General features: G+C 45.7%; 2 protein-coding genes across 2 annotated transcripts; one reads left to right on the plus strand and one right to left on the minus strand.

Moving 5' to 3' along the window:
* Window positions 1–297: 297 nt before the first annotated feature.
* On the plus strand, window positions 298–5296 carry LOC123122434 (pentatricopeptide repeat-containing protein At3g23020). The gene is made up of 4 exons (XM_044542637.1): window positions 298–550; window positions 630–3452; window positions 4647–4750; window positions 4982–5296. The coding sequence occupies exon 2, from the start codon at window positions 636–638 to the stop codon at window positions 3096–3098; it is 2463 nt and encodes an 820-aa protein (XP_044398572.1). The 5' UTR covers window positions 298–550; window positions 630–635; the 3' UTR covers window positions 3099–3452; window positions 4647–4750; window positions 4982–5296.
* A 6955-nt stretch (window positions 5297–12251) lies between these two features.
* LOC123122435 (uncharacterized) lies at window positions 12252–16057 on the minus strand. The gene is made up of 2 exons (XM_044542638.1): window positions 13660–16057; window positions 12252–12660 (listed from the first exon to the last, which is right to left on the minus strand). Exons 1-2 carry the CDS (start codon window positions 15947–15949, stop codon window positions 12596–12598), a joined length of 2355 nt encoding a protein of 784 aa, XP_044398573.1. The 5' UTR covers window positions 15950–16057; the 3' UTR covers window positions 12252–12595.
* Window positions 16058–17342: the final 1285 nt, after the last annotated feature.

Here is a 17342-nt window from a genome sequence, read left to right on the forward strand (position 1 = left end):
AATAAAGGTTTGTGGCAAGTGATGGTGTAAGATCGCCCTCACTCACTCTCCCGCTTTCACAACCCAGACGCTCTTTTCATGAAGTTTGTCATATATTTTTGAAATCTTTGTCGTATTTTTTTTAAATAGAGTAATTTGTCAAAAGATTAGGATAAACATTCTGATTTATGGGTCGACTAAAGGAGACCACCTCTCGTAAAATTCATGACGAGTTTTCAAAAATTTGGAAGCAACTTTCGAAATTTTAGGGTGAAATAGCAGGGCAGACTTAGGGTCAGGTAGAGTGACTGAAAGAGGTGATTTTGACATCCACATCCACATCCCCCCAAACTCATCTCCTTCCTCGGGCTGCCGACCCAGCCCAAAGCCGCTCCAAAATCTCTCCTCTAGCCCGCCACCGCCTGCCGTGGCCGTGCCGCACCTGGGCGCCGCCCACCGCCGACGCCTGAAACACCCGCGCCGCCGCTGCCGCCGCCGTTCCCCCCTTTTGCTCGTCGCGCTCCCGCTGCCTCCCTCGCCCGGTCCGCAGTCCCCCGCCATTGATTTCGAGGTATGAGCTCGCGGCTTTCTTTCCATCCACGATTTCTGGACCCAAATACCGGCGGAACTCACGCCCGGCTGTTTCGCAGGGCGGGATGCTGAGCCCGTGCGACCGGCTCCTCCACCGTGCTCCCGCGCCGCCGCCGCTGAATCCGCAGTCGAGCCTCGCGGCCTCGGTGCCCGGCGCCAGCCGCAGGGACAAAGGCCTCGCGCTCCAGAGCAACGCGGTCTCGGCGGCGCCGGCGAGAACCGCCGAGGCTTGCCCCAATGTGGTGGTGGTTCCACCCACCGTCGCCGGCACCACCGGACAGAGTGCTGCTGCGCAAAGGGGGAAGGGCAGGGGCAGGTTGGCCGGCTACGGAGGGTCCATCCCGGCGATGCTGTACGCGCTGGAGCGCGTCCGGGACGTCGGGGAGGCGCTGTGGCCGTGGAGGGACACGCTGAGCAGCCGGGAGAGGACCATCATCCTCAAGGAGCAGAAGGACTGGCGGCGGGCCGTCGAGATCTTCGACTGGTTCCGCAGGCAGAGGCGCCACGAGGTCAATGTCATCCACTACAATGTCGTGCTCTGTGCGGTCGGGCGCGCGAGGCGATGGGACCTTGTCGCCGGCCTGTGGCGCCAGATGCATTCCTGCGGCGTGGCGCCGGATAATGCGACGTACGGTACGCTCATCGATGTGTACTGCAAAGGGGGCAGAGAGACGGCGGCATTGCTGTGGCTCGGGGACATGTGCAAGCGCGGCTTGGTGCCTGACGAGGTCACCATGAGCACTGTCCTTCATGCGCATAAGAAGGCTGGAGAGTATGAGAAGGCGGAGCTGTTCTTTCAAAGATGGTCTTCTGAATCAGATACAGGGTTGGATGGACATCTTTGCTATAGCTTGTATACTTACAACACCTTGATTGATACTTATGGAAAGGCTGGGCAGCTTGAGAAAGTGTCAGACATGTTCAACCAAATGTTGAGGGAAGGTGTTGCACCGAGCATTATTACTTTCAACACACTGATTCATGTTTGGGGCAAACACCATAAGATGGAGCAGGTGGCTTCTTTGGTGAGGATGATGGAGGAGTTTCAGTGCCTTCCTGACACCAGGACTTACAACACACTGATCTCACTATACAGAGAAAGCAATGAAATTGATGTTGCAGAGCACTACTTCTGTAAGATGAAAGCCGAAAAATTGGTGCCAGATGTTGTGAGCTGCCGCACCCTATTGTACGGGTACTGTACCAGGGGAATGGTCAGTAAAGCAGAAGCCCTTGTTAAAGAAATGGACGAGAGTGGCCTGGTGATCGATGAATACACGCAGTCAGCTCTAACGAGGATGTATGTTAATGCTGGGATGCTTGAGCAGTCGTGGTGTTGGTTTGAGAGGTTCTGTAATCAAATGGACTCCGAGTGCTTTTCTGCAAATATTGATGCATTTGGGAAGAAAGGGTACATAAACCTCGCGGAAAAGGCTTTTATGTGTTGCCTGGAGAGGAAGATGCTTAGCGTTTCTGTGTGCAATGTTATGATCAAAGCATATGGGTTAGCAGAGAAGCTTGGTGAGGCCTGTGAGATAGCTGCTGGCATGGAGAGGTACGGCATACTACCTGATTACTTGACTTACAGTTCTCTCATTCAACTCCTGTCAACTGCTAAACTGCCAGAGAAAGCTCTCTACTACTTGAGAAAGATGCAAGCAGCTAAAATGCCGATTGACTGTGTTCCATATTCTGTGGTGATTGACAGCTTTACTAAGAATGGGAATTTGCACATGGTTGAATGCCTATTTAGAGAAATGGTCACTTTGGGGGTCCACGCGGATGCATATGTTTACTCTATCTTAATTGATACATATGCTGAAGTTGGAAATGTCCAGCAAGCTGCAGCATTTTTTGGTTTAGTGACAAAGGCTGGTTTATGTGAGAGTGCTTCGATCTACAATTCTTTGATCAAACTCTACACGAAAGCAGGGTATCTGGCAGAGGCCCAAAAAACGTACAAGCTTCTGAAATCATTAGATACTGACACCAACCTTTATGCATCCAACTGCATGATTGGCCTCTACAGTGATCATTGTATGGTGAACGAAGCACGTGAGCTTTTTGAGAATTTGAAGATTACGGGAAGTGCAAATGAATTTTCATATGCGATGATGGTGTGCTTGTACAAGAAAGTTGCTCGCTATGATGAAGCTCACAGGATCTCCAAGGAAATGCAAGCTTTAGGGCTTCTAACTCAAGCATTAAGTTATAATTCTGTGATTCAGATGTATGTATCTGGTGGGAAAATGGAGGAGGCTGTGAAAATATTTCAGAAGATGTTGGCATCGAGCACACCACCAAACGATGTAACTTTCAAGGCACTAAAACCAATTCTAGTGAAAGAAGGAGTTTCAAATAGTGAGATTGCAAAATTAGAGTCTCTCAGAAGGTGTAACACTCAAGATTGCTTGAATCAGTGGTACAGGGCACTAGCTCTGGTTGTCAGATCAGATGGGACTACCTCTCGACATACTATGGGTCACTCTTGTACAAGGATACATTCTTTTTACATTGACAGTTTCTAGAGTAGCAAGTCCAGAACTGCTTTCAACTGATTCAGAATCTTTATTGATATGCCACCATGATGATCTATCTGCTGTACTGTAAGGAGAGCACACATGTCATCCTCAAAATGAGAACCTGATTGTTTCGACATGAATCCTGCTAGATCACTGCAGAAATACAACACCTCGCGGTGCCTTTCCAATGGTGTAAAGTTATATAACTCCCAGATGTTCTTCAAAAGATGCATCATGAATTTACGAGAATGGTCACTTGGACCGATGATCTGCCCTTCAGTCTATGAATCGGAAGAGGAGAGCAATCTGGAACAGACTCAAATCGGAACTCAGTTGAGATAGAATTGGTTTGAGAGAGAGGTAAAATGTGTTCTTGGCCGTAAACTAAGTTGCCCTCACAAAAAAATGTTGGTAGTACTTGTTCACAGATAAATAGAAACTTTGTTAATGACTTACTTTCGCTGCAAATTTTCTCTGTAGTTCCTTTTAACTTGTTTTAATAGCCAGAATAAGCACCTCCACTTCTCACGTTGGACCATATGCCCTATCTGGACCAACACAACTGGATTCTGTAGTTGTTAGTAAAGAGAATATGCTGATAAAATCCAATTTTCTTGATCAAGTATTAATGCTTTGTTGAAACTGCTCTAATTTTAATTGCAAGAAGTTAAGCATTTACTAAGCATTCTTCCTCATCTGAAATATCACCACCTTCGTCTTCTGTTTACATGCATCAGAGGTTAAATTGCTAAGGTATATTTTGCTGTCTGATGTTGGCTGCAATACTATAATATCATCAGTTGGCAGTTTGGCCCGGTCTTGAATGTAAAGGGTGCCATCATGATCTTCAGAATCTTCTTCAGTAACATTCTTTGCAGACTACAAGCCTACAAACTTTTAGCCAATTTAACTACTATCCTTGCTGCTAAAATTCAGTGCCTTAGTTTCATCCGTCAACACTTAAACATGATAATTTCTAACTTCGTCTGCAGTTCTGCACATAAATACGTCAGACATGCCTGTAACTTTTCTTTTGTAGTTAAACAACTCTCGTCATGGTCTCCTAGTTTCCTTCTCTGTAATGTAATGTGACTCTGCAGTTGCCTAGTGAAACAGCGCACTAGAACTGAATTTGATGCAAGTTTCCTTTGCCAATTACACCCTTCTGCCTTTGTGATAAATGTCATCATTTAAAAATTGGTTCAATTATTTTCTTGTTTTAGTAGCATGATGAGAGACAGCAAAGACTCCATTTCTCACTATTTATAATGCCATTCTACCATCCGTAACAAAGATGAATAGTTTTCTAAGATGAACAGTGATTAAGAATGCGAGTGTGAGATAATGCATCGTATCCACATATCTGTGTACTTCCTCTTTGGCATTACATCTTCTTTGCTTTCCAATATTCCCTTTCATAATATCCTCACGTTTGTTTAGAATGATTTTTAGCCAATATAAATGAGTGTAGTTGGTTGTCATCTTATACGGAAGTTAGTGTTGATATGCTCTTTCTATCAGATGGACTGATTGTGCCTCTTTTGATTTTGCTAGAAAACTAACTGTGAGGGTTGTGAAAATGCTGCTTGCCTAATCTTAAGGAACAAAGACCACTGCCAAAAGTACTGGAAGATCTAGCCATTCGGGTGCTTCACCAGGTACAACTACTAATGTTTGTTCTCACTAGTTACTTGGTTTGGGTTATGATGGGTGCCTCAGTCAGCTAGTTGGTGTAGGCTGTGATTTCCTACCGGAACAAAAGTGGGGCTCAGATCATCATTTAATTTTTCTTACTGGCTTAGTACTATCTGCGCAGCTGCGACAGACCGTTTATGGAGATCTTGCAATAATGGTGTTTAATTGCCATGTATGGTTTGTACATGGAACAGGGATACAATGTCGCAAAAAAACACGACAACTCTGGTGCGCCTTTGATGAAGATTAAGGGATCCACACTGCTAGTGAGTCTGAGGCACCAGAGCACGGAACCAAGTCTGTAATCTGGAAGAGTATCCTTCTGGCTTCTGGTGCAATGCAATGTTGTGGTGTTGATGTGTTGTTGTCACTGGTTATGCTGCTTTCATGTATTATTATCAGTTTGTTGCTACTATCAGTCTTCAAAGTTTCATGTAAATTTACGATGGAAGATGGAGCTCTGTAAATTTATGCATTCAGAATTTGATCGTCGACGAGCAGCACTTCAATTTATGTGTTTCCTGCTACTAGAAATGATAAAAACCGAGGAAGCATACATGAATTCCATTGTATCCTTATTGAACACACTGAATCCGAAAACAAAAATTTGAAGCTTCATGTCATGCATCAGCTCCTCATCCTGAGATGCTCGCAATAACGTCGCTTGCAAAAAAGCAATGCACCTTGCAATTCGCAATGTTTTGATATCTGAACACGATCCATAACTTGAGTAGAAAAAAAGAGGAAATCTAGTTTTGAATAGCAGCTTACTCATCATAATAAGCTGTAAATCCACCCACAATAATAGTAGTACTATTGAAACCGGGTTTGTGTTAACTTGCAAGGTAGAACCATAGATGCCCTGCTCTGCTGGGTCACACACACTCAAACTACGGACAACTAAGCAAAACTAACTTGAGTTCAGGCAACACCATAGAGATAACCGAACTACCCAACAGAGCCGGCAGCAGAAGACACCCGCCGGAGCTCATCTTCAAAGTCTTCCTGGGAGGAAAAGGTGGACAGATCCATCGTCTCGATGCCACTTGGTCACACTGTCGTACCGGCACCGACAACCGCGCGTGCCGCTTCATCAGAGGCCAGCACCCGGCGGAATGCTGCACCGTAACAGACAAAGGCTTGATCAGATGATATGACCAACAGAAGAGGAAAAGGAGCACACTTTGGCACCTCAAAATCATTTCATCTTTAGCTGTCCATATCAACCAAACTACATATATAGATGGAAACTGGAATGCATCCGCGTTGGAGGTACACAACTGGAAACCCTAGGACCAGCCTCCATTGACCACAGATAGAGTCTAGACTTGAGCACGGACGCAAACAGCAGCATGCCGTCCTCCGCGCCTATGAGGTCAAGGTGTGCCTCGTCCAGGCTCTCTGGCACATTGATCACAGATAGTCGTTGCTCACGAATGTTGTACTCCACCACACTGTCACACTCATAGCTGGGGACATAGACCTTGTTTCCCACCACAGCAGTGTGCCCTCCGTCGTCGATCTGCAAGCCCGGGCTCCCAACGGAGATCTTGTCGCTCCACTCACGAGTCTCCGACGAGTAGGCGGTGGCGAGGGCGATGCCTCCTTCGTCCGCAGAGCCCACCAAGGCCACCAGGAAAGGGCTGCCGCCATGGCAGTCGAGGTGGTCGCACTGGTCTCTGGCGCAGAGCACCGTGGCATTGCAGTGTAGCACGCCCTCGTAGATGTCCTCCCAGTGCATGGTGTCGCGGCACTTGGGGAAGGCTTCGATTTCCCACAACTTGTTGGCGACGAGGTCGCAGGCGTCAAAGGGGAGTTCGTACGCAGGGGCGTAGAGTAGGACGAGGCCGTGCCGGGAGTCGAGGACCTGGCAGTCTGGGCGGTCCTGGGAAGCCCGCCGCCGGAAGGTCGAGGTGGGGACGAAGCGGTTGCCGTTGCGGTACGCGTTGTGGAGGAAGCCCAGCATGGGCGCCGCACCGTGGAACGCGCGGTAGCCGCGGGCGAAGCCGGGGTCGGTGAGGATGGCGCGCCAGCTCCTGCAGACGGCGGCGGCGCGGACAAGGCTCCTGGGGTCGTCCGCCGGCAGGCGCGTGAAGACCTCGCACATGGCGTCGTCGACCAGCGCCGGCGGCCTCATCGCCATCCCCATGGGGGTGGCGGGCGCCGGGCGAGCAGGGGGGCGTCGAGGTCGCGAGGATTGCCCGTCGGCCGTCGGGGTCAGGGATGGGGCAGAAGATGCGGCGCCGGCGGCCAGGGTGGGGGCGTGCCCGTCCAGGCGTCTCTAATTGGGCCGGGATGGCTTTGTACTTAACGTCTGGGCCGGGATGAATCCGGCTCCTTCGGTTAACCTGTGTCAAGCACTCTTGCCCCATTTGCTAAAAAAAAGGACTCTTGCCTCAAAGAAAAACCTGTGTTAAGCACTCAAAATAAAAAGGTAACCCATGTGCTTTTAACTAAAAACCTCCTCTCTATTCATTTATAATAAGTGTTGCATCGGTTACAAGAAGATGGGTGATCGAAACAGGAGCTTCATTCATCCAAACACCAGAATCACAGAACTTCGCTAATATAGCCGGTTCATGGGCTACCGAGTTAGCCTCTCTAGGACAATGCTCGGAAATAATATGAGGAAAGTCGCATGACATTGTCATAACAGTCGTCGAAAATTGAAGCCGAAGCCCCTGCAAAGCTTGCACCTTCTTTCATTGTGGTAAGCCCCTGCAAAGATTGCCAGAATTAACCACCAAATTGTTGCATCCAATGGACCGTGCCAAAGTTAGTCCATACTTTAATGCCTGAACCTCCGCGGAAAGAACATTTGAGCACCAATCTATACAGCTATTTCCCCATCGGCTATAAACTTTCTTAACTTGTCACAGATGATAGCACCCGTTGTACCTCTGAGCATCCCATCATCGAAGTCCGCATCAATGTTCAGTTTCACATATCCACTTCGCGGAGGAACCAATCCCCCTCGTTTAATTGCTGCTCTAGGCAAGGCTCCCGCTACATAGTTTGATAAGAGTGCTATGAAAGATATTGCCACTTGCCTTGTAGATTGTAGTTGTTCATCATGGACAAGCTTCCTGCGTTCCCACCATAGATACCAAAACCCCACAACAATTGTCACATTGATTTTTCCTTGGCCTAACATGGTCGCTACCTATTCTGGAGTGTCACTGAGGTTAACATGTGTTTAAATAACTAAACGGTTGAATTTTGTTTGGTCAGTAACACAGGAAACGAAATTTTCATGTGCACTGAAAAACTGGATTTTTATGGTATGATGATATATGGGACATATCATGTACACCATCGATAAAGCAAATTTTATGGCGTATTGTCACACATAGTTTGTCTACACGTTTCGGGATTCCATGCCAAGGAATGGATGGAGATCGACGAATTGTGCCCAATGTGAGCATGGCTAAACTTATTAAATGGGGAGGAGAATGACTTTTTTACTTACTGGTAAAAAATTAAGACAGGATGACCCTTTGTCTCCTCTCTCATTTAACCTGGCAGTGTCTGTCTTCTCTATAATGTTAGTCAATGGCTTTCAAGTAGGCCTGATTATGGGGTTATATCCTAATTTAGTGAGTAAGGGGGGGGGTTCATGTGCCTGCAATATGTAGACGACGCCCTGCTTTCTCTGGAGAATGATCGTAAAATATCTTTTAATCTTAAGTGGATTTTGACTTGTTTTGAACAAGTTCTACAATGAGGATTACTTATCACAAGAGTGATTTGGCGCCTATTAACATGGATACTCATGAATTAGACACTTTTGTGGATATTTTTCAATGTGTAGTAGGCGATTTCCCTGTCAAGTACCTAGGAATTCCTTTGCATTTTGAAAGCTTAAGGATTTTCAGTTAGAACTCCTTTGGTTTGGAGGCATATTGTAGGAATTTCATAGGATAAGATTTCTATAGGAAAAATTCTTGCAGAGCTCTTTGGTTTGTACGAATAGAATCTTATTTCTATAGAGGAATTCTTTCTATCCTCCACATTTCATAGAAAAATAAACATTAGCCTAGACTCAATGGAAAAACTCTTGACATGTGAACCAAAGAAAATCTCCTTTCATATAACTATTCAGAGGATTTGAGATACATGTCATCTCATTTCCTATAACTATTCTATTCCTATGATTTTCCCTTTATCGTAAAAAAAACCTTTTATCGTATTCCTATGATTTTCCTACCCTAGGAACCAAAGGAGGCTAAATTATAAGATTGAACTACGGATCATAGCCTTTAATTGATAAGATTCTTGGTTGAATTTAGCATGATGATACTTTGTTGTCATCTCTAACTGGAAAAAGGGAGGCCATTATAGCGCTAATGCTAGCGGTCAACTATTTGAGCTTCTTGTAGCGACTGTATCGCTCATACAAAATGTTGTAGGGGTTTCACGAGTTTTTTAAAATTCATAAAAAAATTCAAATCATATCCAAAAATCAAATTTGTGATTTAAAAAAATCATGATTTTTTAAATATGCAGACAAATTTTCAAATTCATGAACTTTTTCCAAATTCATGAACATATTTTCACTGAAATTTTCAAATCTCGTACTGAACAATTCCAAGATTTTGAAAAAAGGTGAGATTTTTTCAAATCTTGTCCACGGAGCAATTTTCAAATTCAGGAAAAAATTTTACTCGACATTTTTTCAAACCCCGTTCACCGAACAAGTTTCAGATTCGCGTACATTTTTCACTAAACATTTTTTTATTTGAAACAAGCGAACGATTCTTAAGTCCTTCAACAAAGTTACAAACATTTTTAAATCTCGTTCAGAGGATAATTTTTGAATTCCTGAACAATTTTTTAAAAGCATGAACAAATTTAAAAATTGGAATATTTTCTGAAAAAGCAAACAAATTTTGTAACTTCAAACAATTTTTGAAGACTTTTAAATTTTTTGAAATTTGTGAAGTTTTCAAAAATAAAAAAGATATGAATAGAAAAAAGTGGAAAATCTTCTCGTACAAGGATATATTCTTTTTACATTGACAGTTTCTAGAGAAGTAAGTTCAGATCTAATTTTAACTGATTCAAAATCTTTATTATATGCCAACATGATGATCTCTCTGCTCTACTGTAAGAAGAGCACACATGCCATCTTCAAAATGTGAACCTAATTGTTTCAACATGGATCCTGCTAGATCACTGCAGAAATGCAACACATTTGGCGCCTTTCCAGTGGTGTGAAGTTTTAATTGCTGTACCAGATAAAAACTTAACTCTCAGAGATATCATTTAACTCCCAGAGGTTTTTCTTGAAAAGATGCATCATTAATTTACGAGAATGGTCGATCGGACCAACGATCTGCTGTTCAGTCTATAGATCGAAAGAGGAAAGCAATCCGTGGAACAGACCCAAATCGGAACTCAGTTGAGATAGAATTGGTTTGAGGGAGAGGTAAAGTGTGTTCTTGACCGTAAACAAAGTCGCCCTAAAAAAAAATTTGGTAGTACTTGTTTATAGATTACTAGAAACTTTGTTAATGGCCTACTTTTGTTGCAAATCATCTCTGTAGTTCCTTTTAACTTGTTTTAATAGCCAGAAGAAGCACCTCCACTTGTGACGTTGGACCATATGCACTATCTGAACCAATACAACTTGATTCTGTGTAGTTGTTGGGTACAGAGAATATGCTGATAAAAGCCAACTTCCTTGATCAATTACCAATGCTTTGTTGAAACTGCTCAAATTTTTAACCGCAAGTAGTTAAGCATTTTACTAAGTGCTCTTCCTCATCTGAAATGTCACCACCTTTGTCTTCTGGTTACGCACATCAGAGGTTAAATCACTGAAGTATAATTTCGCTGTCTGAAGTTTGCTGCAATACTATAATATCAGCAGTTCACAGTTTGGCCCGGTCTTGAATGTGAAGGGTGCCATCATTATCTTCAGAATCTTCTTCAGCAACATTCTTATATAATTTATAACTTGTTCTGCACATAAAGATATCGACACGGCTGTAACTTCTCTTCTTCTGTAGTTAAACAACTCTCGTCATGGTCCTAGCAGTTTACTTCTCTGTAATGTAGTGTAATGAGGCTGCAGTTGCCTTAGTCAAACGTGGCACTAGATAGAAGTCTACTAGAACTGAGTTTGATGCAAGTTTCCTCTGCCAATTATACCCTGCCGCCTTTGTGATAATTGTCGTCATTTAAAAATTGGTTCAATTGTTGTCTTGTTTTTGGTAGCATAATCAGAGGCAGCAAAGAAAAATGTGCTCCATTTCTCACTATTTATAATGTCATTCTACAATCCAACAACAAATATGTATAGTTTCTAAGATGAATGGTGATTAAGAATGTGAATGTGCGATAATATCATATCCACAAAATCTGTGCACTTCCTCTTTGGCTTTACATCTTCTTTGCTTCCCAATTTTCCCTTGTATAATATCCTCACTTTTGTTTAGGATGATGTTTGGCCAATATAAATGGGTGTATTGGGTTATCATATATACGAAAATCAGCGTTGATATGCTCTTTCTATTGGATGGACTGATTGTGCTTCTTTTGTTTTTGCTAGAAAAATTTGAGGTTGGGAAAATGCTGATTGCCCAACCCTGAGGAAATAGAGCCATTGCCAGAGTACTGGAAGATTTTCGCCATTCAGGTGCTTCACCAGGTCCAACCACTCATGTTTTTTTCACTAGTTAATTGGTTTGGATTCTGGGTTCCTCAGTAAGTTAATTGGTGTAGGCCATGATTTCTTTTCTGAAGAAATGTGGGGCTCAATCATTTGATTACTTCTTGGCTTATAGTACAATAAGGTATGGCATTTTATGCCATCTGAGCAGCTGCAATCAGCGGTTTTATGGAGATCTTACAATAATGGTGTTTAATGATCATGTATGAGATGGACATGGAACAGGAATACAGTGTTGAGAAAAAACCACGACAACTCCGGTGCGCCACCGATGAAGGTCAAGGGATCCACACTACTGGTGAGTTTGGGCCACCAGAGCCTGAACCAAGTCTGGGGCCTGGAAGAAGTACCCCATATGGTGCAATGCAATGCTGTGGTGTTGATGTGTTGTTGTCACTTGGTTACTCTGCTTGCTTGTACTATTAGCAGCTCCTTGCTACTGTTAATCTTCAAAGTATCATATAAGTTAGATGGAAGATGGAGATCTGTAAATTTATTTATTCAGAGATTGATGTCAGACTAGTAGTCCTTTAAATTTATGTTTTTCGTGCTACTAGAATTGATATAAATTACCCTAAGAAAAGAAATGATAGAAACTGAGGATAAATACATGAAAAACAAAGATTCAACAAACTTCACTGAATGCATCGGCTCCTGATCTTGCGATGCTTGCCATGACATTGCTTGTAAAAAGCCGTGCTTATTTAAAATGAATAGCATATGTCTGCCATTCACAATGTTTTGAAATGTAAGCACGATCCATAACTCAAGTGAAAACAAAGGCAATCCAGTTTTGAGTAGCAGCTTACTCATCATAATAAGCTGTAAATCCACCCACATTAATACCACTGGTCGAAACCAAGCTTGTCTTTGTTAAGACATGGGCTGTATTTGAAATTTGAATTTCATAGCATGACATACTCCTAAAACACGAAGACAGAAGTTTTTTTTCCGAAAAGGAGGATGACCCCCGACACGAAGACACAAAGACAGAGGTAGCAGATACAAAGAGCTCTTGTTCTTGTAAATAACCCTAACCAAACCATCCAACGCAGCCAGCAGCAGAAGGCAGCTCATCTTCAAAGTCTTTCTGGGAGGCAAAAGTAGAGAGACCATCTTTCTTGACGCCATTTGGTTACATCATCGTACCACCAGCAACTGCTTGTGGGGCTTCATCAGAGGCCGGCAACCGGCCCCATGCTGCACCGTAACAAAGGATTGATCAGATAACATGACGAACAAAACAGGGAAAGGAGCGCACTTTGCCCCCTCAAAATAATTTCATCTTTAGCTGTCCATATCAACCAAACTATCGACGCGTTTGGTTCGGCCCGGGTAACGTATTCGCTTTGCCGTAACAAGACCCGCTGCTTCCGATTAATTTTTCGCAATACGCTGTTTGTTTGGTTGATGCGACCAGAGTCCTGATGATTTTCTAATCACCTCTGTATCGAGCGGTTTCGATTTTCTGAAACGCTGTATCGGAAAGCGCTGTTACGGAAAACGTTGGCAGCGAAACAAACGCTAGCTATGGTTTCGCAAATCGCTCTAATCGGAAGCCGCGCATTTTTGGCCGAACCAAACACGTCGTATATATAGAAGATGTAATGCATCCGCGATTGGAGGTACACAACAACGAAAACTGCTAAGGGGTCCTGATTAGCAAAGCTTTGACTAAGCTAACTAACTCTTGAGCATAACCAGCAAAAACCATATATACTAGAGCATCCAAACAAAAACATACAGGATACAGCCCCTACTACACATTCACCATTGAGTTATCTGGTCAGCTGCCTACTTAATCAGCACCAACTACTCTTTCTTTCCTCTGGCTTGTATCAACATCAAAGACGGCATGACAGGAAAAATCACAGAGACTACTCGTGGTTGACTACAATAAGGCAACTCTGCGGTATGACTCAGCATCAGAATAATGTAGCAGTACTGCATATATCTAGACGCAGAAAACCAGAGAAGGCGAGCAGACCTGAATACAAATATCTATCTACCTAAGCAGAAAATGAGAAGAATAAAGCAACGTAGAACATATTCATCGACGTATTTGGGCGCTCTTGAACTTAAACTACTCAACAATGTAAGCCACAAGCAAAAACACTGAAATTCTAGTCAATGGCATGTTTAGCATTCATATCTTGGTGCACGTGTTTGAAAAAACAGTACGAGATAGTCTGTATGTACCTCCAATGCAGAACCTCGTGTAGGGCATGACCTTTTCAATGCTAAATTCACCCATCTTGTTGGCTCGGCCTGAATTAAGCTCAACTGCGTACAACCCAGCCGGAGTTCTGAGGAAGATTACCCTAACTCCTTCAGCAAAACCAACCGTCCACACATCCGAGCTCGACATGTCCAAGAGGGCATGAGGAGGGAGCAACGGCTCGAGCTCGACGACCCTGCGTCGTGCCCATGCCGCAGCTCCTCCAGGACCAGCCTCCATTGACCATAGATAGAGTCTAGGCTTGCGCACTGACGCAAACAGCAGCATGCCATCCTCCACACCCAGGAGGTCAAGGTATCCCTGGTCCAGGATCTCTGGCGCCTTGATCACAGACAGTTGTTGCTCACGAATGTTGTACTCCACGACACTGTCACCCTCATAATTGGGGACATATACCTTATTATTTCCCACCACAGCAGTGCGCCCCCCGGTATCGATTTGAAGACCCGGGGTCTGAACGGAGATCATGTCGCTCCACTGATGAGTCTCCGACGAGTAGACAGTGGCGAGGGTAATGCTTCCTTCATCCGCAGAGCCCACCAGGGCCACGAGGAAAGGGCCACCATGGCAGTCGAGGTGGTCACATCGGTCTATGGCGCAGAACACCGTGGCATTACAGTGTATGCTGCCGTTGTAATAGTCGTCGGGGTCGTCGCCCGGCCAGTGCATGATGTCGTGGCACTTGGGGTCGTCGTCGATCTCCCGCCAGTTGTCGGTGACGAGGTCGCAGACATCGAAGGGGGCATGGTACCCAGGGGCGTAGAGGAGGGCGAGGCCGTGCCGGGAATCAAGAACGTGGCAGTCCCGGTGGTCATGGGATGCCGGCCGGCGGAAGGTCGAGGTGGAGACAAAGCGGTTGCCCCTGCGGTATTCGTTGTGGAGGAAGCCCAGCATGGGCGGCGCCCCGTGGAGAGCGCGGTAGCCGCGGGCGAAGCCGGGGTCGGAGAGGATGGCGCGCCAGCCCCTGCAGACGGCGGCGGCGCGGATGAGGCTCCTGGGGTCGTCCGCCGGCAGGCGCATGAAGACCGCGCGCATGGCGTCGTCAACCAGCGCCGGCGGACTCAGCGGCATCGCCATGGGGGTGATGACCTTTTCAATGCCCTGTTCATCATGCACCTTGTTGGCTAGTCTGTATGTACCTCCAGTGCAGAACCTCGCGTAGGGCATGACCTTTTCAATGCTAAATTCACCCACCTTGTTGGCTCGGCCTGAATTAAGGTCAATTGCGTAACACCCAGCCGGTGTTCTGAGGAAGATGACGCTAACCCCTTCCGCAAAACCAACCGCCCAGATGTTCGACTCCGACATGTCCAAGAGGGCACGGGGAGGGAGCAATGGCTCGAGCTCGACGACCCTGCGTCGTGCCCATGCCGCAGCTCCTCTAGGACCAGCCTCCATTGACAATAGATAGAGTCTAGGCTTGAGCACGGACGCAAACAGCAGCATGCCGTCCTCCACACCGATGAGGTAAAGGAATCCCTGGCCCAGGTTCTCTGGCACATTGATCACAGATAGTTGTTGCTCACGAATGTTGAACTCCACGACACTGTCACACTCATAACTGGGGACATAGACCTTATCTCCCACCACAGCAGTGTGCCCTCCGTCATCGGTGAGCAAACCAGGACTCTGAACAGAGATCATGTGGCTCCACTGACGAGCCTCCGACGAGTAGACAGTGGCGAGGGCAATGCCTCCTTCCTCCACAGAGCCCACCAAGGCCACGAGGAAAGGGCCGCCATGGCAGTCGAGATGGTCACACCGATCTTTGGCGCAGAGCACCGTGGCATTACAGCGTACCCCAGTCCCGCTGAAGAAGTCGTCGGGGCCGTCGCCCGGCCAGTGCATGATGTCGCGGCATTTGGGGTCGTCGTCGATGTCCCACCAGTCGCCGGTGACGAGGTCGCGGGCCTCAAGAGGGGGGTCGTACGCAGGGGCGTAGAGGAGGACGAGGCCGTGCCGGGAGTCGAGGACCTGGCAGTCTGGGCGGTCCTGGGACGCCCGCCGGCGGAAGGTCGAAGTGGGGACGAAGCGGTTGCCGGCGCGGTACTCGTTGTGGAGGAAGCCGAGCATGGGCGGCCCGCCGTGGAGCGCGCGGTAGCCGTGGGCGAAGCCGGGGTCGGAGAGGATGGCGCGCCAGCTCCTGCAGACGGCGGCGGCGAAGACGAGGCTCCTGGGGTCGTCCGCCGGCAGGCGCATGAAGACCGCGCGCATGGCGTCGTCGACCGGCGCCGGCGGCCTCATCGCCATGGGGGTGGCGGGCGCCGAGCGAGCAGGGGGGGCGTGGAGATCGGGATGATGGCCCGTCGGCCGTCGGGAGTTGGGGAGGGATGGGGAAAAAGATGCGGTTGCGGCGGCTGAGTCGGGGTCAGGGGTGGGGGCGTGACCTAGGCGGCGTCTCTAATTGGGCCGGGATGAATTCGGCTTCTTCGGTTATAACCTGCTAAAATAACGATTTCTGTTTAAAAAAACATGTGTGTGTTAATGTTAAAATAACGAACCGATTGAATTTTGTTTGGTCAGTCCCAGTAACACAGCAAACTTTGCTAAAAAAAATAGTAACACGGGAAACCGAATCTTCCTGTGCACCGAAAACCCGAATGTTATTCCATCTAAGAAATGGAAAATCGAATGTTATGCCATGATAATGATAATGGGACGCACCATGTATACCGTCAACAAAACAGCTTTTATGACATAATTGCTACACACAGCCTGTCTATGCATTTCGCGGTTTCATGCCAAGATATGGATGGAGACCGACGCATTGTGCCCAATGTGTGCACGGCTAAACTTGTTAAATAAGGAGGAGAATGGCTTTCTTTCTTATGCTGGTAAAGGTTTAGGACAGGGCGACCCTTTGTCTCCTCTCTTGCTTAACCTGATAGTAGATGCCTTCTCTGGAATGTTACTCAAAGGCTCTCAAGCAAGTTTGATTAGTGGGGTTATCTCCTAATTTAGTGGAGGGGGTCATGTGCCTGCAATATGGAGACACACCCTCCTTTTTTGGAGAATGGTCATTGAATATCTCTTAGCCATAAGTGGATTTTGGCTTCTTTTGAACAAGTTTCTGAAATGGGGGTTAATTATCACAAGACTGCTTTGGTGCCTATTAACATGGATACTAGTGAATTACATGCTTTTGCGGATATAGTTTAGTGTGTAGTAGGTGATTTCCCTATAAAGTATCTGGTAATTCGTTTGCATTTTGAAAAGCCTAGTACAGAAGATCTTCAACCTTTAATTGATAAAGATTCTTGCTAAGATTCAGTACTACATATCATAGCCTTTAATTGGCAAGATTCTTGGCTGAATTTAGCATGATGATACTTTGTTGTCATCTCTAACGGGAAAAAGGGAGGCCCTAGCACCAGCGATCAACTATTCGAGATTCCTTAAGCTCCTCAAACAAAAAAATGTAGGGATTTTGCATTTCTTTCAAATTCACAAATATTTTCCAAATATCGTTCACATTTCAAATTCATGACCTTTTTCTAAATTTCGAAAAAAATATTGAAAACCCGAATAATTTTCAAATTCATGAACATTTTTTTACTGGAAAATTTTCAAATCTCGTTCATCGTACAAATTTCAAGTTCATAAAGTTTTACATGAACTTGAAAAAAAACGTGAACACTTTTCA

Source organism: Triticum aestivum, chromosome 5D, assembly GCF_018294505.1.
Source record: "Triticum aestivum cultivar Chinese Spring chromosome 5D, IWGSC CS RefSeq v2.1, whole genome shotgun sequence".
Lineage (NCBI taxonomy): Eukaryota > Viridiplantae > Streptophyta > Magnoliopsida > Poales > Poaceae > Triticum > Triticum aestivum.

What these genes read in the sequence shown, in the direction of transcription:
- LOC123122434 (XM_044542637.1), top strand. Translation starts at nt 636, where the DNA reads ATGCTGAGCCCGTGCGACCGGCTCCTCCACCGTGCTCCCGCGCCGCCG.
- LOC123122435 (XM_044542638.1), bottom strand. Translation starts at nt 15,949, where the DNA reads ATGGCGATGAGGCCGCCGGCGCCGGTCGACGACGCCATGCGCGCGGTC. An exon ending in CACGAGGTTCTGCATTGGAG is followed by an intron (nt 12,661 to 13,659) that starts GTACATACAGAC and finishes GTTACGGTGCAG; the next exon opens with CATGGGGCCGGTTGCCGGCC.